This window comes from Carettochelys insculpta, chromosome 7 (assembly GCF_033958435.1).
Source record: "Carettochelys insculpta isolate YL-2023 chromosome 7, ASM3395843v1, whole genome shotgun sequence".
In the NCBI taxonomy this organism is placed as follows: domain Eukaryota; kingdom Metazoa; phylum Chordata; order Testudines; family Carettochelyidae; genus Carettochelys; species Carettochelys insculpta.
The window spans coordinates 72570077-72596541 of NC_134143.1; the positions used below are offsets into that span (position 1 = coordinate 72570077).

The 26465-nt window shown below is 50.8% G+C and overlaps 1 protein-coding gene across 1 annotated transcript; it reads right to left on the reverse strand.

The window, feature by feature from the left end:
* Window positions 1-1374: 1374 nt before the first annotated feature.
* Window positions 1375-22817, reverse strand: MFSD13A (major facilitator superfamily domain containing 13A). Its single transcript, XM_074999259.1, has 10 exons — window positions 22732-22817; window positions 19418-19559; window positions 13381-13652; window positions 12595-12674; window positions 10431-10880; window positions 8654-8771; window positions 7685-7781; window positions 6307-6478; window positions 4097-4290; window positions 1375-3495 (listed from the first exon to the last, which is right to left on the reverse strand). The coding sequence occupies exons 3-10, from the start codon at window positions 13543-13545 to the stop codon at window positions 3242-3244; spliced, it is 1530 nt and encodes a 509-aa protein (XP_074855360.1). The 5' UTR covers window positions 13546-13652; window positions 19418-19559; window positions 22732-22817; the 3' UTR covers window positions 1375-3241.
* Between the last annotated feature and the right edge of the window lie 3648 nt (window positions 22818-26465).

The window sequence follows — 26465 nt, forward strand, 5'->3', positions numbered from 1 at the left end:
AGGCACAGATGGGAACATGCTGCTGGCTGTGGTTGCTCCTCGAATCAGTTGAGCAACATTTAAATCTCTCCTGGGTGGCTGCCCCAGTGCAGTTTCCAGGGAACACTGGTGTGTGGGTGCTCCAGCCTTCCCAGAAAAGGTTGGTGCAGGAGGGGGTTGTGCCTTGTTCACTACTAACTGAAGACAAAGTCTCGGCTATTTTCAGAAGAAGAAACTGCTGAGGAGCCAGGGGAGGAAAGTGCAGCAGGAAGGAGACATGGTAAAATACTTGAGCAGATCCTAGTCCTTTCACACACACTGCACGTTGACAGGACTGTGCTTATTCTAAGGGGACAGAAGCGCACACGCTTAAACAAGGGCTTCAGTTCCTTTCCAGGGAACAGACCTGGTCCAGGCCCAGCAGAATGGCTGCCCCCTTTTCACCCAGTGGGTAATAGAGTAGAAAAGGGACCAGGAGAGCTGGTGGTTACAGAACAACCCTGGAAGCAGGAGCGCTGGCTGCTGCTGTCAGGTGGTTATTGGGAAATCGGAGCAGAAGAGGAGCCACGTTAACATGGAGGGGTGAAGAAGGCAGTTCCAGCTTTTAGCAACAGAATTTTGTCTGACACTGTGGGAAGGAGGACAGCATGTAACTGGGGCCGAGAGTTTACTCACGCTCAGGGCCAACAGAAGAATGTGAAAGGAGGGGAGCCAGACACCACCGTCAGCCCCCCTAAATTGCCTCCCTTGCCCCACAAAACTGATAGCAGTGCAATGAAATGGAGACCAGCCAGAGAGGACAGAGCATGATCTCGGGGAAAGGGGAGCAGGAGCCTCAAACACACACACACCAGAGCTGAAGTTTTCCATGTCACAGACTGTTCCATAATCCAGCTTCTCAGGGGATAAGATAGAAGCCAACTCCACAGGGCAGAAGTTCCCTAGCTGTACCTAGGAAGAGAGGGAATGCCAGGCTAGATCAGACCCCAGGTCCTTCTAGCCCAGTGCCTAGTCTCCGGCAGAGGCCAGAAACATACTGAGGTAGCATATTTGGATATCTGCTCTTTGTCCTCTGTCTAGCCTAGTGACAATCAGCATGAATCATGCAGCATGGAACCAAAGCAACCCTTCCTCAACCCAGATGGTGTCTGGGACAAAATTAAGGTACCATAATTGTCTCTCCCATCAACAGAGCTTCCCTGGGATTTAGGGATGAACCCATGGCTCTTGGGGGCGGGGGGAGCTGAGATTCAAGAGGAGGAATCGAGACCACAACTCTTTCAGACTAGGCCTCACAGTTTCAGAAGTGATTCTCCAGTGCTAGCCGGTTTGTAAAGCACTCCAGAAATGCACAGAATTAGCAGCCCCACCCCAAACCAAACCGCAGAACAGCAATACAGCAGAGGTAGTTTTTAATCAACTCATTAGGAAATGAAGAATGTCACAGTTTGTTAAAAAATTACATACATGATTTATCCATCAAAAGGTACAAATGCCTCCAGGCAGTAACTGTTACAGCCTTGTTACATCATGGTCCGAGATCCCAGGCTACTGTGTCCTGAGGGGGATGGCAATAGTTTGGCTGCCTGCACCTTTCACAGCAGAACAAGAGGAAGTCCCAAAGGAGCCACCTTGCTGGTGTCTAACACCACACAGGACACATGTGATAGGGGAGTTTGGCCTTTATGTGCTCCCAAAGCTGCCCTGGTTCTGCTGCGGCCGAGAGCAGGCCTGCGTGTCTGGCTCCAGCCAAAACTGAGACCAGATTCCAAAATGCTTTGGCACAAGGCATCTTGATCACAATCCAGCTTACAGCCCGGCATAACCCACACCAAGACAAACCAGTTAGGGGATTTCACAGATCAATAGCCTCTGCATGCAGCTGGTATCGGACCTGTGCTAGCTGCAAACGGGAGCTTGTTCTCACCCTGGCCTGATCAAGGCCTTTTGTGGATTTCAACCTCGCTTGCTCCAGAACTTCTGTTTGGTTGCTGAGGTGGTCAGTCAACCACCAGGACATGACTTAGCAAGACAAAAAAAAAAAAACTTAAGCACCTCAGGAGCTGCCTTTCTCATGGGTGTAAAGGCTCCTCTGCAGTCTCAGCACACACCAGTTGATGACAGATAGGAGGAAATCCTACCCCCACTGCAGCCAGTGGAGGTTTTGCTAACATCAGTGGGGCCTGAATTTCACTAATGGTAGAAGAGAAGAATGAGGAGTAAAAAGAACCTGGTAACAGGAGAGAGACTTGTGCAGCTGCAGTACAAACACTGATCGCCCTAAAGGCGCTCTGCTTCACAGCTGGATGGGCTAAGCTCTAAGAGCTGTGCCACTTCTCTGCTGTGAATTAGGTGTAAGACATTATCACATCAGCAGGGGGCAGCTATTCTGCAGAGTCTCCAGCACCTAGAAGTTTTCCCCCCTCCCAATTTTTCCTGTCTTATAAACCCTTTTCCAGCTCCACTCCTGCCTCAGCCACCACTCAGTCCTCCCCCACCGGAGAATGTCAAGGCAGGCCCATAACAGGCTGCAGGGCCTGGTGAAGAAAACCATCCCTTCCTCAAAGGCAATAGCCACGATGCCCCTGCAACGTTACTTGCTCCTGTCAAGGTGGGAAGTTAGAGCAGGGCAGGAGACAGTGGCCTTGTCTCCACAAGGAAGGGCTGTAGCTAGAGCTAGGTGCAGAGGCAGCTTAGAGCAACAAAAGAAATACTTTTGTATGCGTGGCTTGTACCAGACCCCTGAGCTCAACCTGCTGTATGCACATAGTAGCCGGCATCCTTCAGTCTACATAGACTATGGAACGCGCCCTTCGTAGTTCCATTTGGGATCAAATCCACAAAAGCTTTATTTTGCCAGTGGAAGTGCATCTACACTGGGACATTTGCTGGTAAAAAAGTCGATCTCCTATTAACTAGCATACTGGTAAAGTCCCTGAGGCAGGCATGGCCTGAGCCCAAGGTTCCTGGATAGCGCTGCACAAAACCGCCTCTCATCTGGCCCAACAGCATCTGGCCTCCCACCGGTGCCCCACGGAGCAGGGTATTGCACACACCAGCCACCCATGTCTCTGGAGTACCTGCCTTCCGAACAGCCTGCCTTGGAACGAACATCTGCGTTATGAGCTTTCACAGTTGAACGGCAAACCCTTTTGATTCATCACCAGCAATCCTGTGGGCCTCAGTCTGCAGCCCTTGGACTGCGGGGGTGTAAGCACGCCCGCACCACAGCATCAGCGAGAGCCGAAGGGCTCAGGTACAGCTAGATCATTTTGATCTCTTGTGATCGACTCTGAGTCAGGCTCTGACGCTGTGACTTGACCGTCTGGAGGCGCCTTCCATGCAGGCTGAACTGCGACCAGGTGAGGAGCTGCAGTAACGCGCACGTGATGGGGATGAAAACGAGCAGGTAAAAGCAGCCCTGGCGCAGCGCTGGTTCCCAGGCTGCGTTGGGCTCCAGCTTTGGCTGGGCGCTCACCACATTGCTCAGAGGGACCCGCTGGAAAATGTCATAACCTGGGGCCAAAACAGTGAGAGAGACTCAGCGAGGCATTGGAAAAAGGCCACACCCCCACACCGCCCCTGCAACACCTCCCTTGGGGGTCTGGCCACGGCACTTCCAAGTCACCGGTTGCATGCACCAGCAACTCAGACACAGCGTCCCTGGGCACAGGAGGAGGGGAGCCGATCTGGTCAGGTAGGGGTTCACCACCCAAGTGGGGAGATGGATGAGCATCAGCTCTGTCTCTCCCAGGCCTGGGTTCAAATCAGGTGTCTCTCAACATGAGGTAGGCAATGTTTCCACGCTAGCCCTAGGCTGAGATGAAGCACACAGCCCCACATCGGGTCATGGGGCCACTACAAAGGCCTGCAGTGACTCCATTACAACCACTTCCCACCCAGGCTGGCCTCCCACACAAATGCTCCCAGGCCTGCCCCCCAAGGAGGTTATAAGCTCTAGCTCAGCCAATGTCCAAAGTGCCACAGTGCAAAGCTCACGGAGCGTTAACTTTCCCAACCCGTTCGGTAATCCAACATCCCGCACGCTACGTTCACATCACTGAAGCGAGCGGACGCCCTCCTCCCGTCCCCAGCAAGCACTTCCTGCATCACCTACCTGTGTACGCACAGAGCAGCCAGGTGCCAATCAAGGGGGCAAATGTCTGACCTGGCTTGGTTACCAAGGCAACCATCCCAAACAACAGGGCTGAGGCCGCCTGCTTCCTGCGGTTCAAGACAAAGTCCTCATCCACCAGGTCGGTGACAACCAGATTGAGCAGCTTGCATGTCCCTTCGGTGAACACCCGGTTACTGCAGAACACAGCGGACAGGGCATTACACAGCAGCATGTGGAGACAGAGCGCACAGCAGTACCGAGGAGGCTGTTATGACACCCCAAGGCAGTTGTGCTTTGGGGTCCTGCAAGGTTCCATATTGTCCCCTATGCTGTTTAACACATACATGAAGCCGCTGGCAGAAGTAAGGAGTTTTGGGGGACAGTGCCACCCATATGCAGATGGTACCACAATTTATTTCCCTGTGACATCAGACCCAGGTGTGGCGGTAACTGATCTAAACCTGTGTCTGGAAGCGGTGGCTGGACTGGATGAGGTCTAACAAGCTGAAGTTGAATCCAGATAAGACTGAGGTCATGTGGGTGGAGAGACCAGGTGCTCAGGAATGAGTCATGGTATCTGTTTTAGATGGGGTCACTCTTTCCCCAAAAAAACAGGTACACAGCTTGGGAGTCCTCCTGGACCCCATTTTAACCTCTGAAAACCAAACTGTTTTGGGGCAGCTTCGTCCGATCTGCCAGCTGCGACCCTTCCTGAACAAGCACGACTTGGCCACAGCGCTCCACGCTCCTGTCCCATCTCCACTGGATTATTCTAAGGCACTCTAGATGGGACTGCCTTAGTTTAAAGAGTCTTTGGAGGCTTCAGCTAATCCAGAATGCAGCTGCCGGAGTTCTAACGAACACTCGTTACACAGAGCACATTATGCCAGTGCTCCGGCAGCTGTGCTGGCTTCCAGTATGTTTCCGGGCACAATTGAAGTTATTGGTCATGACTTACAAAGCCCTAAACGGGTTGGGTCCACGATATTTAAAGGACCGTCCTTTCCCATATGAACCCACCCAGAGATTCAGGTCAGCTGGGGAGGCTCTGCTCACTGTTCCCCGACTTAGGAGGAGAAGATTAACACCAACACGGAGCAGGGCCTTCTCCGCCTTTGCTCCCAGGCTGTGGAATTCTCTTCCCTGGGATATTCGCATGGCACCAATATTAACGTTGTTTTGGCAGCAGGTTCAAGCCACCTGTTTTACTTGGGCTTTTATTGGCGTTTGCATTTGTGCGCGCTCCTTCTTTTGAGAGGTTTTAGTCACTTTTATGTCCTTTTGGAGTTTTATATTTTTAAAATCTTTATATGTTTCTATTTTTTAAAAAAAAAACACGGAAGCCACCTCAAATATTGGAAATAGAGAGGTGGGGTAAAAATATTTTGAATAAATAAATAAATAAATAAAACAGAGCAATGCCACTGTGCATCCGCTCTCCCTACCATCTGCTACTCACCTTAGATGAAGTAGCTCATCTGAGGAGGGTACTAACCCCATTTTACAGATGGGAAAATGGGCACCTAGAAAGGGGAAGTGATTTGCCCAAGGTCACATCATTGCAGAGCTGGGAGCTGAACCCAGAGCTCCTGAGTACCAGGCTAGTTCCTTAGCCGCAAGCCCAGCCCTCCTCCCATCAACCCAGGACTACCAAGATGTAGTTGATCCAGAGAACCACCATCTGCCCCACCTTGAACACTCAAGTCCATTGTACAGCCTGCTGACCTGAGGTTCACCTGCTCCAGAGACAGGCCCCATTGCAATGCCTGAGTCCAGAGTTCACACACCAGGTGACAAGTGCCCTGGGTCCACCCTGCTTCTGCAAGGGCAGTCCCACACACCGGAGTCAAGCCAGCACTTGCCGTCAGACTCAATTTTTGTAGACCGTGTGTCATGTCCCCACTTGTTCTTAAACAAGGTTTGTACGAAACATGGCGTAACCATGGACTGTTCATCTTGCTCTGTCCTTCAGTGGTGGTGGTGTTCTTCATCAGGAAGGACAACATGATGTAGTGGCTGGAGCTCTGGGTCAAGAGCCAGAGTCCTGGGTTTTATTCTCAGCTCTGACAGTGACTTACTGCATGAGCACAGCCTCACGTATACGCCTGGGATTCACGTGTGCGCCTACCCTCATGGGGATGGTGAGCTATGCTCCTTCCACCAGCTCACCTGTGGGCATGAGTCAATGCAACCCGAGATAAGTAACATACCTGGCTATGAAGATGCAGAGCAGATGCACCTGGTTGGGTCCAGCTAGGAGCATGATGATGCTGAGAGCCAACTTCAAGAAGAAGAGCCCTCGCACCACTGCATAGACCCCCCATCTTTGGCAGAGCGACAGAAAATAGAGGTTGTTGAGATGAGGGGCGATATAGGAAATACCTGCGGAGAGCAGCAAGAACCGTTGAAGGGATGTGGCGGGCATCGCCCTGCCAGCAGGGCATTGGAAGAAAACCGCGGCACATCTGCCCACCGAGTGGATTTGGTGCAGGTGGAAAGACACAGGCTGTAGGTGGCACTTTCTACTTTCTGAGCACTGCACAAAGATCTTCCCAATGCTCCCGTCAGCAAGGCAAACATTTGCCCCATTTCCCGGAGAGGGGCAGCGGGAGGTAATGGATTCGTCCAGCGTCACACAGGCATTAGAACCAAAGCTGAAGCCACCAACTCCCAGTTCTGGGCTTACTCGACTCACTCCCACACGGAAGCTGCCCAAGTTGGTGGAAGTCAGAGGACATGGCAGGGCCAATGCAACTTAGCCCTGAGCAGTGGTCCCTCTGACTTTCCCCCGCCCCCAAGCGGAATGGATTTTGTTACATGCACCAGTGTGGAGGTAACATGAGACACGGAGGTGATGGGTGACAAGTCACCGTCCTACTGGTGCACACACCTGAGTTCCTGTGATGGGGTGAGGCCAAGGGGTTTTTGAGCGTGGGAAGAGGCTCAGGGCTGGAGCTAAGGGTTAGGCTACAGAGGCTCTGGCTGGGGGTGCAGGAATGTGAGGAGGAGCTTGGGGCTAGGCCGCAGTAGAGGGACTTGAGGGCCAGGGGCTCTGGTTGCAGCTGTAGGTGGGACCTGGGGTGCCTGGGCCATGGCAGGGAGGGCGTGAGCCGTGGGAGCAGCAGCTGGGAGCCCCAGAGCTGGGCCACACAGCTTATAGGCCCCTTAGGCCCTGAGCCTTGTATTCCCACATGGAGCCTTGCTGAACGTTGCACTGCCATCAGGCACACGGGGGTGGCAGCTTGCGCATGGTCCAGTGGCAACTAAGAGAAAGTGACCGAGCTCATGGTCTCGACCTTCAGGTGCGGATTTGAACCCAGGCTTGCAGAGCTAACCCGAGTAGCTCTCTCTCGCATAGAACCTTACATCTGTGGAACCCAGGTCAGAGATCCACTGCCCCCCGCTTCCCCAAAGGGGGCTGGAGAGCACGTGTGTGTCTGTGGAAGGAGGGGACGGTCTAAGACCCCGGGTGGTTGCAGCAATGGTCTGTCTGGGGTAGGAGGGCCTAGTCCTACTCCTGTGGCTCTGAGAAGAGTGCCCCCACTGCCAACACCCAGCAGCTCATTCCACTTGCCCATGCAGGCTCACCTAGCAGGAAGGATCCTGTAGAGAGAGAAATCCGATCCGACAGCAAGTGTTCCAGGAAGAGAGGGAAGAAGTTGCTATTAAAGTGGCAGTGAAACACCTGTGACAAACAGCACAAAGAAGAGTTGACCGGCAATACAAGAGCAAGAGGAGGAACGCTAAGCCAGTTGAGTGCTAGGTTCTGCACCCCTAGGAGTCCAGTACCAGGGCACCATGCAGTTCTTACAGGTGGGACGTGCAAAGCAGAGAAGTTGGTGCTTTGTTTATACCAGGGCTCTGATGGTGTCTGCACTCACCATCAGTTACAGCCTTGTACCACACAAGAGAGGGGGCCACCATGAAGAGCCTCTAGCCTGGCCAGCCCCGTGGCTTGTCTGTGCATAACTATGTGGGAGAACCAAACACCGAGAGGCAACCGAGGCAGTCATTGCTGCAGCAAGGCAGAGAGCATCAACCCTGTGGGCACCTCGCTGAGTGAAGCCCAGCAGCTGTGACGTGAACCTCAGGAACGTGGGGGGGGAGGGTTCTCAGCACTCTTACAGGAAAGCTGGCAAAGACCCCCTTTCCAAGCTGGTCCCAACAGCCCTGGATGTCAGAACCTGGCTTTGCCTGGTCATTGCTTCTGCACCAGTAATTCTCCCCCACAGCCAGGACAAGGCTTCAAACTGCAACGTCCTGGTCCAACCACACGTGATGGGCTCTGAAGGGCTAGAGTTTCCACTCCTTAGTGAAGCCAGAGCTCAGCCTGCACCTTATCATCCCTCCTCACTACACCTTCCCTCTCCCTCCGCCCTCCACGGCTGACATGCAGCAACACAAGCATGTGCAGGAATCACCAGGAGGAGTTACGACATCATTCAGACACCACTACTTTCCTCATGGGGAATCAACATCCTGTTGAATCATAAGGCCAGACTGGCTTGGCTAGCGGCTCTTCTGACTCAAGGGGATGGTGCATCAAGCTACGCCTACCTGTACGAGGTTCATGCAGACGAACCAGAGGAAGTTGCGGTGCCGGGACAGCTGCTTGAGGTATTCTCCCAGTGTAATCCTTTTCTCCAGCGGTGCAGATGGTTGCTCAATGTACAGTCTACAGGGACAAGGAAACCACTGTAATTGTTTCTGCACATGTGAGAATTTCTCTTCTCCCAGTGCTCTCTGCTTTGCTTGTAAGTGCACGCACTGATGCCTTTCTGACTCTTCCTCAACAAGAATAGCAGGAACTGGTATGATCTCTGGTCACGGAAGAAGTCAGAAGCTGGCATCATATTTCCTCCCTGCTGGCAGCAACAACCAGAACCAGGGTCATCAAAACTTGGAATATCTGCCCAGTGAGTCAGCCACTTGGATGTGCTGTAAGAGCACCCTCCCCCAGGCAGCTGTTACAGTCCCATGCAGATTGCCGGGCCTCTGCTGCCAATCTTCACTGGTAGTTTTATTGTGGGAACACCTGCAGGATGTGAGACACTGCACAAACATAACAAAGACAGTTTCTGTCCCAAAGAGCGATCATCATCCAAGCTTAAGAGATTAGACCAGTGGACCTAACAGAGGAGACAGCACCAGGTCACAGTGGTTTATAAACACTGGAATACACAGTAGGCGTAGACCCCAATTGCTTACCCAAAGATATTTATTTTTTCCATCTTCATGCTAAAGGGAGCACACGTCCATTTCTAGGACAATGCTGTGTTGGCATTTTAATGGGTAGAGGCCTTTCTTTCACTATTAGTGTATATGCTAGAAAGCAGGGGATGGAAGCCATGTTCCCACTACTTTTTCCCCATCCGTGTGCAGAATAAATTTTACGTACGCCCAGGAATGTGTCGATGTGCACCACCCACAGAAAAAACAAGCTGCTGGCTGTGGGTGCTCTGCTAATCAGCTGGGCAGCATCAGAAGCTCTCCTGGGTGGCTGCCCAAGTGTTCAGCTTAAAGGGAACACTGGAAGGAAGCAACAGGTTCTGCCAGCAATACATTCTCTAGTGCTATGCCCCAGTTTAGTCTCAGACATCCCAGGAGATGGGGATTGCACAACCCTTTCCTCAGAAACCTCACTGCAGCCACGGCAAGCTCAGCATTAGGTCCAAGTCCGCCTTCTCTTAAATTCATCCCACAAATCTTAAGCAGAGCTTCATTCACAACTCCCCTGTTCCTCCCTGGAGTCACGTGAAACTTGCAGAGGCACACAAAACCCTCCACCAGCCATCAGCCAGCCAAGCTAGACCTAAACAGCAGTCACAAAGCTGTGCAGAGCTATACCTGCAATTACTGATGCTCTGTGCAGAGGCGCCCCAGCTGTAAGCAGGCTGTTCCCGTGCCATGCACTCAGGAGAACTGCACTCCGATTCAATATAGGACTTTGCATGTGCAGCTGCATCCCTGACTTTAAGGAACTAGTTACTGTGGGCCAGTTGCCTGGATCTTTCCCTTCGTCCAGTCTATTTCCTTCTATAATGCTACTCTGAATTTTGTAGGCAGGAAGCGACGAGGTACAATTTTCAAACACATTTTAGCGACTTTGGCCTCTTAGGTTCCCATTTTTAAATGTCACTAAGAGATGACGAGTAGAGAGCTACACATGCAGCTGGGGCTGCAATTCCCAGCTGACTGAGCTTGCATGCTGAAAACTGCCCATCGCCACAGCAGCAGCAAGGCCTACCCATCCCATGTGCAAACCTAGCTGAGACCCAGCCACACAACGGCAGATGCGAATTGATCTGGTGCTGTGTACTTGGTTGTCACTTACTCTTTTAAAGTGGACTCTTGGTCCCAATTCACTTTCCCCCGAGTCTCAAATCGTTGTCTTAGCAGCCATGTTGCCAGAGTAAATCCAGCAACAGAGCAAAGAGCCAGCATCACACAAAATATCCGGAAAGAAAAGAAGTCTTCTTTGTTCCACACTGCATAGGACATGAAGACAGAGAGGGAACCGATGGCACTAAAAAGTGAGCAGTAGAAGTTTAAGCTCGTCCTGTCCTTTGCAGAAACAGCAAGGTCTGCGAGCAAGGCATTATGGTTGAGATCCACCACGGTGAGGAAGCTGTCGTAGAGGCAAAGGCATAGGAGGAACTGTACACCTGGATGGGCCCAGGAAACCCAGAAAGCCAGGAAGGAGAAGGCAAAAAGGGGCCCATTACGGCTCAGTGCCTTAAGTCTCTTAAGAATGACATCTGGAGAGGAGATCTCCACCCCTGACCTGCAAGGAAAGGGAGAAAGGTTGGTCACAATCCCTGGGAAGTGCCCCTGCTATGCTCTGTTTCTTTATAGCAGCGGTTCCCAACCTTTTCCAGACAGGGACCTATTTCGATAATTCAGGAAGACTTGGTGACCCAAGGGTCCTGTGGCACCTTATAGACTAACAGAAAAGTTTAGAGCATGAGCTTTCGTGAGCACAGACTCACTTCTTCAGATGCAGAACTCACGAAAGCTCATGCTCTAAACTTTTCTGTTAGTCTATAAGGTGCCACAGGACCCTTCGTTGCTCTACAGATCCAGACTAACACGGCCACCCCTCTGATACTTGGTGACCCAAGGCAATTCAAAAAAAATGGTGGGGGGAGAGCAGAGCCATAATTACCTAGTTTTGCACCTGAGGCAAGAATATAAAAATTTTGCCCCCTTATGTTTATATGTTTATATATTCATAGTAGTTATGTCATAGAAATAGGGAAAATACATTAATAACGCTATGTTCATTATAGTTCATTATTATAGTTGATCTGAGTTGTGGTGGGAGAAAGACCCTCATCCCCAAACTGCTCCGTGCCTACTCCCCCAGCTTAAACCCCACACTCAGAGGCTGGAGCGGCTGGGGGGAGTCACACGCGGGGGGGGCTGGGGCACTGGCAGGGCTGGCTGAGTCACACTCGGGCTGGAGGGGGGTGGTCACACTTAGGCAGGAGGGCTGAGTGAGTCACACTCAGAGGCTGGAGGGGCTGGGTGACATACTCAGGCTGCAAGGGAGTCACACTCAGGGACTGGGGGAAGATGCAAACAAAAAAATGAAAACCGATAAATCAGCTACAGAGAAGCGGGGAGGGGAGAGAAAATTACTTACTGCAAGAGTCTAGTAAGTGGCTGGCCTGGGAGGACTACGAACATCAAAGGTGGAAAAGCTGTGTTTGTAATGCAGAAGTGCTTCTCTGCTGACACAGAGAGCGCTGCTGGATGTGGCAGCATTCAGGAGCTGCAAATGGCTCCTTTAAGAGCCACATGCAGCTCTGAGCTGCTGGTGGCCCTTAAATCCAATTGCGACCCATGTTTGGTTCCTGACCCATTGCTTGGGAACCCCTGCTTAACAGGAAAGGCTCAGAGCGCAGAGGAAGAGGTCTCAACACTGAACACTGCTTTTGTCAGGGTGGTAAGTGTCCTTGTTTGGCCTGTCTCACATGGCTGATGTGAGCAGAGAACAGGCCCCAATACCAGGAATTTAAGCACACACACACAGCGAACAGACTCCTCTTGGCAGGCCAGCATTGCCTACTTCTCCACCTCCCAGTAAACCCACAGCAAGAGAGCTTGTTATAACAATGTGGCTCTGTCTCCTTTTAGTGGAGGGCCCGTGTACAGAGGTCTGTATGCCTGGTGATGAGTCCAGGTTTAACGTGACGTAACTCTCACTTTCAGATGCAGAGCTCTGCAAGATGACTTGACTGGGGGCACAGTATAACTACACTTCCTGACGACTTCGTCCTCGGCACCCTACAGACATTAAAACAATGGGCACGTAGCACACACTGCTGAAAATCACCACAAGAGCAATATCCAACTTCTCAGGACACCCTGAGCAGAAGATTTTCATACCCCTCGTAATATTCCTCTTCTAACAATCTGTCTTTTCACATAAACCTGTTGCAGCAAGAGATCAGATTTCCAGCTTTTAGTGGAGGATATGAACGGCATAAACTTACTGTTGTGTGCTAAGAAATACCCGGTCACTCAACCAGCCAAAGAGAGGATCATTGAGGCTGTTCCAGATTAGAAACACAGTCTAGAAAAGAGACAATAGTGAGGCAAACCACAATGAATCACTGCAGCAGTCAAGTCTTGTTAATGAGGTAACGAGCATCCTGATGGGGATCCACTCCAGTTCCTTGGGACAATCATCAGGTGGTACTTGAGAGCAATAACGTACCATCCAACGCGTACACTTTGCCACTATCCGGCAAACCGCACCCTTCCCAGCCCTTCTCTGCTAGTACTGAGCCCTTCCAGGCTGAGTGTCAAATTGTTCAGTGGCTTTATGATGTGCAAAAAGATTTCTAGAAGCAAATAGGGCTGCCCCCCATTTTCATACAAGACTCAAAGACATATGTGGACTCATGCTTCAAGAGGCACTACAGTAACACATAAGCCAACATATTCAAATCTGGAGGTCAAGCAGTCTGATTTTCAGACTCATTCAATGAGCTGAGCTTCACTGCCACCGTGTTTATTCCAAAACACACTAGAATTCTCCAAGAGGAAGAGCGCTTTTAAAAGTGTGAGTTGCTGGCATTTATCTCAACTTTGTCTTTCTCTGCGTGAGCGAGAAGAATTAAGTCACCCAATTAATTAGCTCCTCTACAGCTTCCTGATGAAAAGAAGACGACAATAAGCTACCAGTGTTCTCCAATATTGTAATACGAGACTTTGGTTTCAGATCCTATGGCACATCTTGAGAGGTACAGGAAAAAAGAGAATCTCAAAAAACTTACCTCCCCAATCCAAAATGACAGTTTATCAATCTTGTAAACAGAAACAAATGTGTCCACGTAATACAGGAGGAACACATTGTGCAAAATGGAAACAAAGAGTGATAAGGATCCATAGATCACAGCAGTGGGTAAATTAAAGAGACAACCCAACAGTGGCAAACCCATGTTGATTCATTCACAGTGCTTCAGCTTTCCAGATCAACTCCATTTCAAATGAGACACCTTCCACCAACATCTGTCAACTTTTCACTGGGGCCAGTCCATTTTTCTTCCTGTGGGGGGAGGGAAAAAGAAAATTATAGTCAATCCATTTCTTTAAAAAACAAAAGCAAACTGCAAAACCCGCCCATCCACATAATTTTAAGCTTTACTACCTAAAACAAATTAGGTCAGAACTAGACTGCTTTGCTCAATTGTTCAAAAGTGGATTTAATGGGATTTAAAAGGCTAAAGGCCATCTGCCGTGCTAAAGCCATTCTCCTAAATGGAGTTATCATTTGGCCTAGACTAGATCAAGCGCCCTGCTTGGTTCAGCTGTTTACTAATGTGAATGCTGACAGTTTTTATATGCTGTACTTTAATGCTATTTCTTGACTGGCACAGAGGAGAATTGCTGTTGTTATACTTCTAAGGCAAGAACACAAGAGAGAGCATGATCTACGACTGAAAACAGAAATGCAGTCTTCAGAAAACGGAACTGGTCACAGATGTCTGTCGATAGTCAAATGAGGAAGAAGAGTTACTAGGATCAAATTCACAAAAAATGAATGATGGGAAACCACTCCAAGTCCAAGCATGTGTGATTCTGATTCCCACAGCACCTCGGTCACGGCTCGCAGCTGATGGTCTCTCTCCGACAGAGGTTATTTCCTTTTCAGTTGCATCAAAATTTTGCCATGTGGAAAATCAATCATCAGACCATGAAACCCAGCCAATAGCACAATGGTACATCACAAACTATTTTGGAATCCAGGTTTCCAGAGATAGGAAAGAAGTGTTTCACACATGTATATACGCCTTTAGCAAAAAAGGGGCCCTGCATCTTAAATAAGGTCTCTAGTCACTGCTACAATATAACTAAGCCCAGTGGCCTGACCTCACTTCTTTCCAAAAAGGAGTTAAATGTAATTGACAGCTGAGGCCGAAGGACTGCCTGATGGCATTTATGAAAAGAACTCTTCAGCTCTACAAATACATGGTACTGTCAATTCTGTTGTATTAGCACTGTACAAGCCCACTAACAGGTTGGTTTCCACTGGCATGTTCCTGTGGACTTCACTAGCAGCTGCATCAAAACGATATCAAGGGGCTGGGGGAAAAAAGATCAAAGGCTGACATAAAACTGACTGGCAAAATTCCAGCCCCATTCAGCATTTACCAGAAGTAAGGCATGTAAGAGCTTTATGGCAAATGTAAGAATAACTATCTGCCCAGCCCAAGTAATGCTCAGTCATTTCCTTGTAACTCATTCACCAAATATTTATTCCAGTTACATTATTACAGAGAGGTGAAGTATCCCACTTGGAGCCAAATACTCCATTTTGCTACTAGATCTAACTATAGTGAGTCCATATTGGGAGCTAGCATTGATACTTTTCCAGGAAAATAAAAAAGTCACTCCTCCAGATGAGAGGAAAAGAGATACGGGAATGGAATTCTCCAAGATAATACACATTTATTTATAGACAGACATGCTGATGAGCCTCAAATGGGGATTTTTTTTAAATCGGGGGGAGGGAAATTAACAAGGGATCAAAGACTGCATGACATCCCAGATTACATCCAGATAACACACGCATTGTGTTATTTAATCTACCACTATCAAAACAAAAAGCAGTCAAGTAGCACTAAAGTGCTACTTGACTGCTTTTTGTTTTGATAGTGTATAGACTAGCACGGCTTCCTCTCTGTTATTAATCTACCACTGTTTCCCAAAAACAATCTGAAAGAAGATGCTACTTTGATATTCTAAAAGGAGGTAGTGGCACAACATGCTTTATCCATGTGATCAAGGAAGTGGTTTTTAGAATAACAGGGTTAAAATCTGTAATTTAGCTGTCCTACAACTAGCATAAACTTTAGGGTATGTAAGAAATGGCGAAAATGTATAATGCCAAAGTCAAGCGTTTGCCTGTAATTTGAAATACAAGATTCATGTCTGGCCATCCTATGTCAAAAGAGTTTAACAGAAACAGATGAAAGTGACTGAAGATCTAGCGTGACTTCCGAGGACGGACTGAAGATCTGGACTTCTGGACTGCTAAGGAGATGCTTTAGAGGGACATGGCTCCCACAAAGCTACTCACGCAGAACCTCATTAACCTGCAGAACTCAAGGAAGGAGAAGTCCCATGCACAGCAGGATTTCACATTTATACATTGAGTGAGAACTTCTGCAACTATGTTAGAAGGAACTAAAGCATGTCATCTTTTTATCCCGTCAGTCCCTCTTTCTAACAGAGGATGGATAATTCCATGGATGGCTTATTCCGTTATTTCCCCTACTGGAGAGATATTGTCTGCACTGTCTCCTGAGATATCTGGAGTGAAATGCTGGCTGATAAGAGTCAATGCCTCAAGATTTCACCTCTGCATTGGCCACTTTTGGAAACAGGGAACTGGACTTAACGGATCATTAGTCTGGCAACTCCTATGTCCTTCACTGAGAGCATCCTGCATTACGTTTGATTACATTTAACCAAGTTACGCAGTTTTGCTGAGAAAGCAAAGAGGAAGTCATTCCAAACAACCTTAGCTCCATCCCTCAGTCCAGCACCACCCTGAGAGCAAAACGAAACTCCAAGATGGTCTGGTTCATCTTCCACAAAGCCATTAATACCTTATTCTTAATCTTCATGAGCCGGTGAGGGATGGATAAAGCTATTGCCTTTTCTAACCGTTCTCAAGGGGGCATAAGGCATCAGGTGCTGAGACTGCGGATTCAATGCTGTCACCTAAGAAACCTTAGCCATGCTGTTTCTTCAGGAGTCCACTGTGCAGTCACTGCTAACAGGCAGACTTCACAGAGAAGTACTGATGGGTCACATTGTGAGTTTCTCAGAGATATAGATTCTGTGACCTTCCAGGACCTTCATGACATCTGCAGCATCTGACTTGGGGGCCACTTGGGCAGGCCCTGGGCCAGCTGCTGCTGGGGGCAGTTTCAGGCCATCCCCAGCACCACTCTGCCTCAGCAGCAAGAGTCTGAGTGTGGCAGGGGACGAGGGTTCTGGGCAGTGCTTACCTTGGGGCGAGGGAGCCGAAAACCTCCACAAGCCCCTGGGCAAGGCGGGGCAGGGCTCCAGCTCTGTGCTTCCAGAAGGGGTGGGGCAAGGACAGCCAGCCCTCCATACCGTACGGAGAGCATGGCACATGGGCCTCCCTCCCTCCGTGCAGTGGTGAGTTAAAGGGCCTTGGGCTCCACCTGCCACAGTACCAGCAGTGGCCGCTGGGAGTCCTGGGCCAGTTTGAATTGCTAGGCCATGGGACAAATCCTCCCCTCCACTTCTCCCCCCCACCAGCCAGCCTGCTTGTGGGGGTCTCCCTGATGCGTCGACATGTGCCTCCCTCAGCATCTAGTAGGCAGCGTGGTGAGCTAGGAGCGGAGGGAGGGATACATCTCTACTTCCAGGGAGCTGGGAGACAGTTTATAGCCAGGGATTTATAGGACAAGCCACGAACGAGTCATGGGCCATGAATTTGTGTTTTACCGTCTGTGACTTTTACTAAAAAATGCTTGTGACTAAAAACGTAGCCTTGCTGATGGGAAAGCAACTGACAATACTAATGACTCTCAAAACCCGATTCCTACAGCAATTGCACTTTTATAAAGCAATGGAATGTGCACACAATAACGTGTCACCAACTGGCTCCAACAAGGAGGAACACAAAGAAAAAGCAAACTATCACCTGCACTTTAATTGCTAAACAACAGGGAGGCATCCAGCTGGCTTATTTAGCTGGACATTTGATGCCTCAGGATTGGAGGAAATTGAATATCTTCTGTCTTTTATACCTATGCAATCATCAGCTTCTGTCAAAATGGTTCACACCCTTAATGACACTCATTGGCGTATATACACAAATACAACTTTGTGCTACACAGATGATATTTTTCCCACACTATTTGGATTAGCATGTGCTCTGATTAACATGGTTTTTGGAGGAAACAGGTCTTGTCAGACAAACCCATTTAATTATTTGAAGGCATCACAAATTTGGATGATAGCAGTAAGTGTACGGATATAAAACATTTAGACTTTTGCATGGCATTTGACTTCACACAACACAATATTTAATTGAAAATGTAATACTACACAATACAGCACATGTTAAATGGATGCAGAACTGAGGAACTGAACTGGCTAGACTTCAAGAGGCAGTTGTCAGTATAGAATCACCAGTGAACGGGAAGGTTTTTAGTGAAATTCCACAAGCCTCGATACGTGGCTTAACGGTAGTCAACGTTTTCCTTAATGACCTGGTAGTACATAGAAAATCACTGATGATATTAGTGAAGGGCAGAGGCAGGCAGAGTGGTAAGTCACGATGAGGACACAGCAGTCATACAGACCATGCCAAAGAACGAGAAGTCCTGTGGCACCTTATAGACTCATAGATTTATCAGTGGGGAGGGATAGCTCAGTGGTTTGAGCATCAGCCTGCTAAACCCAGGCCTGTAGCTCAATCCCTGAGGGGGCCACTTAGAGATCTGGGGTGGAAAAAAAAAAAAAAAAGGGATGGTGCTTGGTCCTGCCAAGAGGGCAGGGGACTGGACTTGATGACCTGTCAAGGTCCCCTCCGGCTCTATGAGATGCATATCTCAATCTAGACTGCTTGATAAGCAGGACAGATTCATATCAAGTGTTTTAATTCAGCCAACTGCAAAGTTGTACACCCGAGAATAAGGCATGCAATCCCCATACCTAAGAATGTAGGACTGCATCCTGGGAACCAGGCAATGGAAGTTTTTAATCACAAGGGCAAAAAACTCACCCAGGCCTTTTGGGGATGTCCCAAACAAGCCCACAATCTCCCTGCCCCAGAATGAATGACCATTGCAAGCACCACCTTCTGCACCGTGCTTAAATGCCTTCTCTAGCGGTGTGTACAAGTTGAGAAATATATTGAAACAATCCCCAATTGAAAAACTGCCACACAGTCTCTCCCTCTACCCCCAGAGACAAATGATTCAAACCTGGCAGATGTCAGCCACGTGGTTTAGTGAACTGCTGAAAGGTGCACAGATGCTAGTGATGAGGGTGGTATAACAACCTGCATAAAACATCAAGCTGCCAGGCTCACCCACAAGCATTACTGTTAAACTACATTTAGAATGACTGTAAGTTTGGGTTTTGCCTTCATTAACTGGTTTGCTAACAGCAAACACCATGACAAAATTAAGTAATCAAGTTTAAAAACCAGAGAGGTAGTTGTGTTGGTCTGGATCTTCAAAAACAACAAGGAGTCCTGTGACACCTTATAGACTGACAGATATTTTGGAGCATAAGCTTTCGTGGGCAAAGACCCGCTTCATCAGATGCATGAGTGGGGGGTTCCAGAAGAGTGTTTAAATAAAAACACCTCTTCTAGTGCTAAAACTCTTGAAGTTAAGGACTTCAGCACCTTCCAATTGTTCTCATTAGCATTAATAGGAAGTTCATAGCAAGCTGAGAAGCACTGGTGCTACTTTTCATGCGGTTAAAGGGAACATCGCTGTAGATATTTCTTCTCTACTCAGCACTATGGCATCTGAGTGAGAGGTCTCCACAGAATTCATTTCAGTATGGACTGGTCAGTGAGGGTCAGCGTGTTGGGTTTTTTCCACTTATGAGAACTTTTTCGAATACTGCATTCATTTCCTCCTTCCCACCCTTCCTTCACAAGGCCAAAAACTGAGACAATCAAGAACCTTTGTGACATTTCAATCCTGAAAGATGCCACTGTGCCAGTTTAAGCAGATTTACTTATGATCATTTCCCCATGCAAGACAGAACTTCAAAATAATGAATAGCACAAGTTCTATTTTACCCACTCACATTATTTGACCAGCGTCTGCATACAAAGACTTGTTTGCTTTGTCGCAAAAGGGGATGGTCCAAGAAGTAGTGACAGCATCATGTCCCCCTGAAGTCCTAGTTCAGATCAAGTTTCCATCTGTTCATCCAGACACCCTTGAAACTGAATTTTGAGATGAGATTAGTGACTGAATTAGGGGATGGAGAAGCAGGTCTCCTAGCTTCCAGCCTCAAGCTCCACTGACTTCTTGTGAGATCTTTGCCAAGTCACTTCGCTACTCTATGCCTCCATTTCCTGCTCTGTGAAATGAGGATAACCACATACCTCCATCTCCCCCAAGGGGTCGCATATATAGTTTGTGCATGTGAAATGCTTTCAGGTGTTCAAATAAAAGTGAGATGCATAAACTACAATGGACACTGCTGCCAGGTTGCAGAATCTGTGAGAGGGAAGGACGAGCTGAATCCTTTCTAGTTGGTTAGATTTTTAAGATCACCTCAATGGTCATGGAATAATAAAATAAATGAACAAAGTTGCCTACTTCATTGTAAGTTATCTCCTACAAGTGTATGCTGAACAAACTCTCCTACCCTCAATTTCTCTTGACTGCTTTTGGTTTCCTTCTCCAGCTCTGTAAAGATCTGTGAAGTTCAAAAGTTGTCCCTTCCACCAACAGAAATTGGTTCAACAACAGATATTACCCACCCATCCCATGTCTCACACAATAAAAGAGGTAGAACAACAGTCCTCAAACTGTGGGCCAGGAGCCCAAAGTGGGCTGCGATCCTGTTTTAATGGGGTTGGCCAGGGATCAGTTAGACTTGCTGGGGTCAGAGGCTGAAGCCAAAGCCCATCACCCAGAACTGAACACCAAGCCCCACCTTCCAGGACCAACACCTGAGGGCTTCAGCCCTAGGCAGCAGGGCTCAGTTTCAGCCTCCACCCAGGAAAGTGAGGCTTGGGTGGTGGAATCAGGCTTTGGTCTCCCCTCCTGGGGTGATGTAGGCGCTTTTATGACCAGAACAGGGTTGTGGTGCTATGAAATTTGAGAGGCTGAGATGAGACTACTAGAGGTCATCCCATCTTCCCGTTCACTGAAGTCCCAGTGCTACTTGTGGGGGGCAGGAGGAGCAGACGAGCTGCACACACTCTGCATACCAGCACCCTACTCCCCACACTGCAGCCACCTGCCCTGAACGGGGGCGTGAGACATCGGACAGGGCTGTGGGGTGGAGGAGTAAGAGATAGAGCTGCCACACAGAGCTCAACCCAAGTTCAACCCCTACGGGGGTGGGGGCAGAGTCCCCCACCTGCACCCAGGTCAGACACCTACAGAGAGGGAAAGGGACAGACCCTCCTCATGCACAAGACTTCACCTAGGGCAACCCCCTCCCCACTGTACCCAGGACAGACCCCTGTGAGGTGGGGAAAGGTTACAAACCCTGACCCCCCACAGCACCGTACCCAACACAAAGCCCTATGGACAGCGGAAGGGCACAGACCCGCGCGGAGGGACAGGCACATCCCCGCACACGCGCGCGCGCGCGCACACACACACACAGAGCGCTGTGCCCGGGCACATCCCCGCACGCGCGCACACACACACAGAGCGCTGTGCCCGGGCACATCCCCACGCGCGCGCGCGCGCACACACACACACAGAGCGCTGTGCCCGGGCACATCCCCGCACGCGCGCGCGCACACACACACAGAGCGCTGTGCACGGGCACATCCCCGCACGCGCGCGCGCGCACACACACAGAGCGCTGTGCACGGGCACATCCCCGCACGCGCGCGCGCGCACACACACAGAGCGCTGTGCCCAGGCACATCCCCGCACGCGCGCGCACACACACGCACGCACACACACAGAGCGCTGTGCCCGGGCACATCCCCGCGCGCGCGCGCGCACACGCACACACACAGAGCGCTGTGCCCGGGCACATCCCCGCGCGCACACGCACACGCACACGCACACACACAGAGCGCTGTGCCCGGGCACATCCCCGCGCGCGCGCGCGCACACACACACACACAGAGCGCTGTGCCCGGGCACATCCCCGCGCGCGCGCGCGCACACACACACACACAGAGCGCTGTGCCCGGGCACATCCCCGCACGCGCGCACACACACACACACAGAGCGCTGTGCCCGGGCACATCCCCGCGCGCGCACACACACACACACACACAGAGCGCTGTGCCCGGGCACATCCCCGCGCGCACACGCACACGCACACGCACACACACAGAGCGCTGTGCCCGGGCACATCCCCGCGCGCGCGCGCGCACACACACACACACAGAGCGCTGTGCCCGGGCACATCCCCGCGCGCGCGCGCGCACACACACACACACAGAGCGCTGTGCCCGGGCACATCCCCGCACGCGCGCACACACACACACACAGAGCGCTGTGCCCGGGCACATCCCCGCGCGCGCACACACACACACACACACAGAGCGCTGTGCCCGGGCACATCCCCGCGCGCACACGCACACGCACACGCACACACACAGAGCGCTGTGCCCGGGCACATCCCCGCGCGCGCGCGCGCACACACACACACACAGAGCGCTGTGCCCGGGCACATCCCCGCGCGCGCGCGCGCACACACACACACACAGAGCGCTGTGCCCGGGCACATCCCCGCACGCGCGCACACACACACACACAGAGCGCTGTGCCCGGGCACATCCCCGCGCGCGCACACACACACACACACACAGAGCGCTGTGCCCGGGCACATCCCCGCGCGCGCGCGCGCACACACACACACACAGAGCGCTGTGCCCGGGCACATCCCCGCGCGCGCACACACACACACACACACACAGAGCGCTGTGCCCGGGCACATCCCCGCGCGCGCACACACACACACACACAGAGCGCTGTGCCCGGGCACATCCCCGCGCGCGCACACACACACACACACACACAGAGCGCTGTGCCCGGGCACGTCCCCGCGCGCGCACACACACACACACACACACAGAGCGCTGTGCCCGGGCACATCCCCGCGCGCGCACACACACACACACACACACAGAGCGCTGTGCCCGGGCACATCCCCGCACGCGCACACACACACACACAGAGCGCTGTGCCCGGGCACATCCCCGCGCGCGCACACACACACACACACACACAGAGCGCTGTGCCCGGGCACATCCCCGCACGCGCGCACACACACACAGAGCGCTGTGCCCGGGCCTGGGCTGACCGCCCCCCGCCAGGGGGACGCGGCGCTGTGGGGCTGCCCGGCTGTGCACGGCAGAGGCAGCGCGGGTGCCGCGGCCGTTATTCCCGGGACGCCCGACCCCCACCTCCTACCTGCCGCGAGCCTCACCCCGCCGCCCCAGCCGCGCGCGTGCGCACTCAACCGCCAGCCCGGCAGGCGGGCGGCCGGAGGCCATCTTCACTCCGGGCAGGCGAAGCCAGCCACCCCCTACTTCCGCCCTCGCCGGGGGGAGCCGCCTCACAGGAGGCGGGGTCTCAGGTGAACGACACAGAAACGAGCCCGTCAGAAACACTTCCCCCCCCCCCGCCTGTTTAATAGCCCCGCCCCCCATGCCGCCCAGCGCGGACCTTCTAGCTGGGCCGCGTGTCCTCTCTATGGCCGGCGTGGGTGTTGCTGGGACCTGCCCCGCCGGCTACTGGGTGCGTTGCCCAGGCCAATGCCTGGAGACTGTGATCCCTGCCCCGTCCCTGGGGGAGTCCTGCCCCCCCCCAGACTGCGTGTGATCCCTGCCCCCTCCCTGGGGGAGTCCTGCCCCCCCCAGACTGCGTGTGATCCCTGCCCCCTCCCTGGGGGAGTCCTGCCCCCCCCCCCAGACTGCGTGTGATCCCTGCCCCCTCCCTGGGGGAGTCTTGCCCCCCCCCGACTGCGTGTGATCCCTGCCCCCTCCCTGGGGGAGTCCTGCCCCCCCCCCGACTGCGTGTGATCCCTGCCCCCTCCCTGGGGGAGTCCTGCCCCCCCCAGACTGCGTGTGATCCCTGCCCCCTCCCTGGGGGAGTCCTGCCCCCCCCCCGACTGCGTGTGATCCCTGCCCCCTCCCTGGGGGAGTCCTGCCCCCCTCAGACTGCGTGTGATCCCTGCCCCCTCCCTGGGGGAGTCCTGCCCCCCCCCCGACTGCGTGTGATCCCTGCCCCCTCCCTGGGGGAGTCCTGCCCCCCTCAGACTGCGTGTGATCCCTGCCCCCTTCCTGGGGGAGTCCTGCCCCCCCCCGACTGCGTGTGATCCCTGCCCCCTCCCTGGGGGAGTCCTGCCCCCCTCAGACTGCGTGTGATCCCTGCCCCCTTCCTGGGGGAGTCCTGCCCCCCTCAGACTGCGTGTGATCCCTGCCCCCTCTCTGGGGGAGTCCTGCCCCCCCCAGACTGCGTGTGATCCCTGCCCCCTTCCTGGGGGAGTCCTGCCCCCCTCAGACTGTGTGTGATCCCTGCCCCCTCCCTGGGGGAGTCCTGCCCTCCCCCGACTGCGTGGGATCTCTGCTCTTTGCTCCTGTTAAACAATCTGTTCATTCCCACTACTGAGTTGTAATACTGTCCCAGAGCTCTGCGTAAGCTCACAAGCTTGTCTCTCTCACACCCACAAGCTGGGCTGTTAACAGATACGCCCTCACCCACCTTGTGTCTTTATCTCATGATGTATTATAGAGGAAAAGGAAACCAGTTATTTATAAGGTTGAATCAGATAACCTTCTACACACACACACACACACACACACACACACACACCCTCCCAATGACCTCCAGTCTTTGGTCTGAAAAAATTATAAAAGTTTCTCTAATAAGCAAACTCTTTTAGACTAACCCAGGGTCAGCCCATGTCATGGTTTGCTCAGAATTATTTTTGCTGACTGAAAGCAGTTTAAAGATACATTTCCTCCTAGTTATATAGTCATAGAGGGAGCCATGTTAGCCTGTATCTTGACAAACCAAAAAGCAGTCCTGTAGCACTTTGAAGACACAACCGAATTTATCAGGTGATGAGCTTTCTTGGGGTAAACCCACATTTTCACAGAGAGAGAGAGAGACTGAGCGTGTTTTGAGCTGTACTAGAAATATTCAGTCCCCAGATCTGAAGTGGTGGGTCTGCCCCATGATAGCTTATCACCTAGTGAATTATTTTGTTAGTCTTTAAAGTGCTACAGGACGGCTTGTTTGTTTGGTTCTCCTAGTTACAATCTTTCATCCGTTCCCCACTTCAGCTGTAAAATCGGCTGATGGAAGGAATCCCATTTGCAGACTAGGAAAGAGCAATCAACAAAGTCTTTCAGCTGGTGTCCAGGGGCCTTCCCTGGGGGGCAGGACGTAACACCTTTGGCTGGAGATCAGCACTTTACACGAATTACTGTCTCTCTCCTCTCTGATGATTTATAGTCACAGAACTTACAGAATAGTAACAGAGAAGGAGCCATGCTAGTCTATACACCAGGCGTGTCCAGCCCGCGGGCTGCATGCGGCCCTGGACAGCTAGTAATGCGGCCCCACAAGATCGTAAACTTTTAACATTATTATGTGATTTATACACATCAACTGTGTTATATATTTTATATGCGGCCCAAGACAATTCCTCTTCACTCAATGCGGCCCAGGCAAGCCAAAAGCTTGGACACCCCTGCTATACACTATCAAAACAAAAACAGTCAAGTAGCACTTTAAAGACGAGCCAAATAATTTATTAGGTGAGCTTTCGTGGGACTGGGACTGGGACTGAAGTGGGTTTGTCCCACAAAAGCTCACCTAATAAATTATTTGGCTCGTCTTTAAAGTGCTACTTGGCTGCTTTTTGTTTTAACTTAGAGAATAGTAACAGAGAGAAAGCCGTGCTAATCTATATAATATCAAGACAAAAAAAACCAGTATATTATATTAAATTATTATTATATTATAAATATTTTCTTAGTCTTTAAAGTGCTACTTTACTGCTTTTTTGTTTTGATAGAACTTACAGAAGTTTTTTGTACAAATACTTCAGTATTATCTTACAATGTGGGATACAGATGTTATGAATAATGCACATTGCAATTTATAAGCGTTTTAAAAGTCTAAACACTAAGCACATTTTTATAATTCTAATACAGCACTTATTTTAACAATACTGGCACACTGGGGAGTCAGACAGGTTCGAGTTATCTCAAAACAAAAAAGCAGTCCAGTAGCACTTTAAAGACGTAATAAAACAATTTAGTAGGTGGTGAGCTTTTGTGGGATAGACCCACCTCTTCAGACCATAGCCATACCAGGTTCCAGTAATGTATCTGTGAACGTTTCACTGAGCCTTGCTGAGAACCTTCTCCCCCTGAGACAGATCCCTGGACCCCAATGCCCATCCTTTCCATCATGAGGGAGACCTAGTGGTGCCTATGTCTCCTTAAGATTGTGCGATCACCATGCCTTCCACTGCCAGGGAACCTATTATGGGCCAAATCTCCACGAGATTCTGCACAGGATCCACAGTCCCGCCTTCTCTTTTCAATGATTTTCCGAATACTTTTTGGACTTAATGTCTTCAGAACAAGATCAACTAGTGAACAAACAGCCCAGCTGTGGACTCAAAGCCACTCATGATCAATAGAGGACATGGCAGTGGCCAGCAGAGATCTGGCTGGTCACCTTATGCTGAGTTCTGCTCCTTGCATTTAGTTGGAAGCAGGTTAAAAAGGGGGTCAACAACCAAAATAGCGAGAAGAGCCTATTTTCCTATTCAGTAAAAAACAATAATTCAGGAGCCACAATGCATGTGATTATGAGATGGTCCTCAACAAACAAAGTCAAACCATACTTTTTGTAACCCCTATTATAAGAACAGTGCACACATGACGATTTGTAATGAGATAGGTGTTTACTGCAGGACATTCACAAACTTTTTACATATTTTATTTCCTCACACTTAACATGTGTTTGTACCACTGTCTTCCCGACTTTTGCTCCAAAACCTTCTCTCTCTCTCTCTCTCTCTCTCTCTCTGGAGAATGCTAGGGGGAGTTATCCAACATTCTGAGATCGCATATCCTTTGCTATTTAGATAGGAGTTGTTTATTTTTGGGCTTTTAGAAGTTCAC

Bases quoted from the DNA above. Each gene is read 5' to 3' on its own strand.
- MFSD13A (XM_074999259.1), bottom strand. From the start codon at position 13,545: ATGGGTTTGCCACTGTTGGGTTGTCTCTTTAATTTACCCACTGCTGTG. The intron at 10,881-12,594 runs GTAAGTTTATGC...CTTTCCTTGCAG, and splicing joins GTATTTCTTAGCACACAACA to GTCAGGGGTGGAGATCTCCT. The intron at 3,496-4,096 runs GTAGGTGATGCA...TTTTGGCCCCAG, and splicing joins GCTGCTCTGTGCGTACACAG to GTTATGACATTTTCCAGCGG.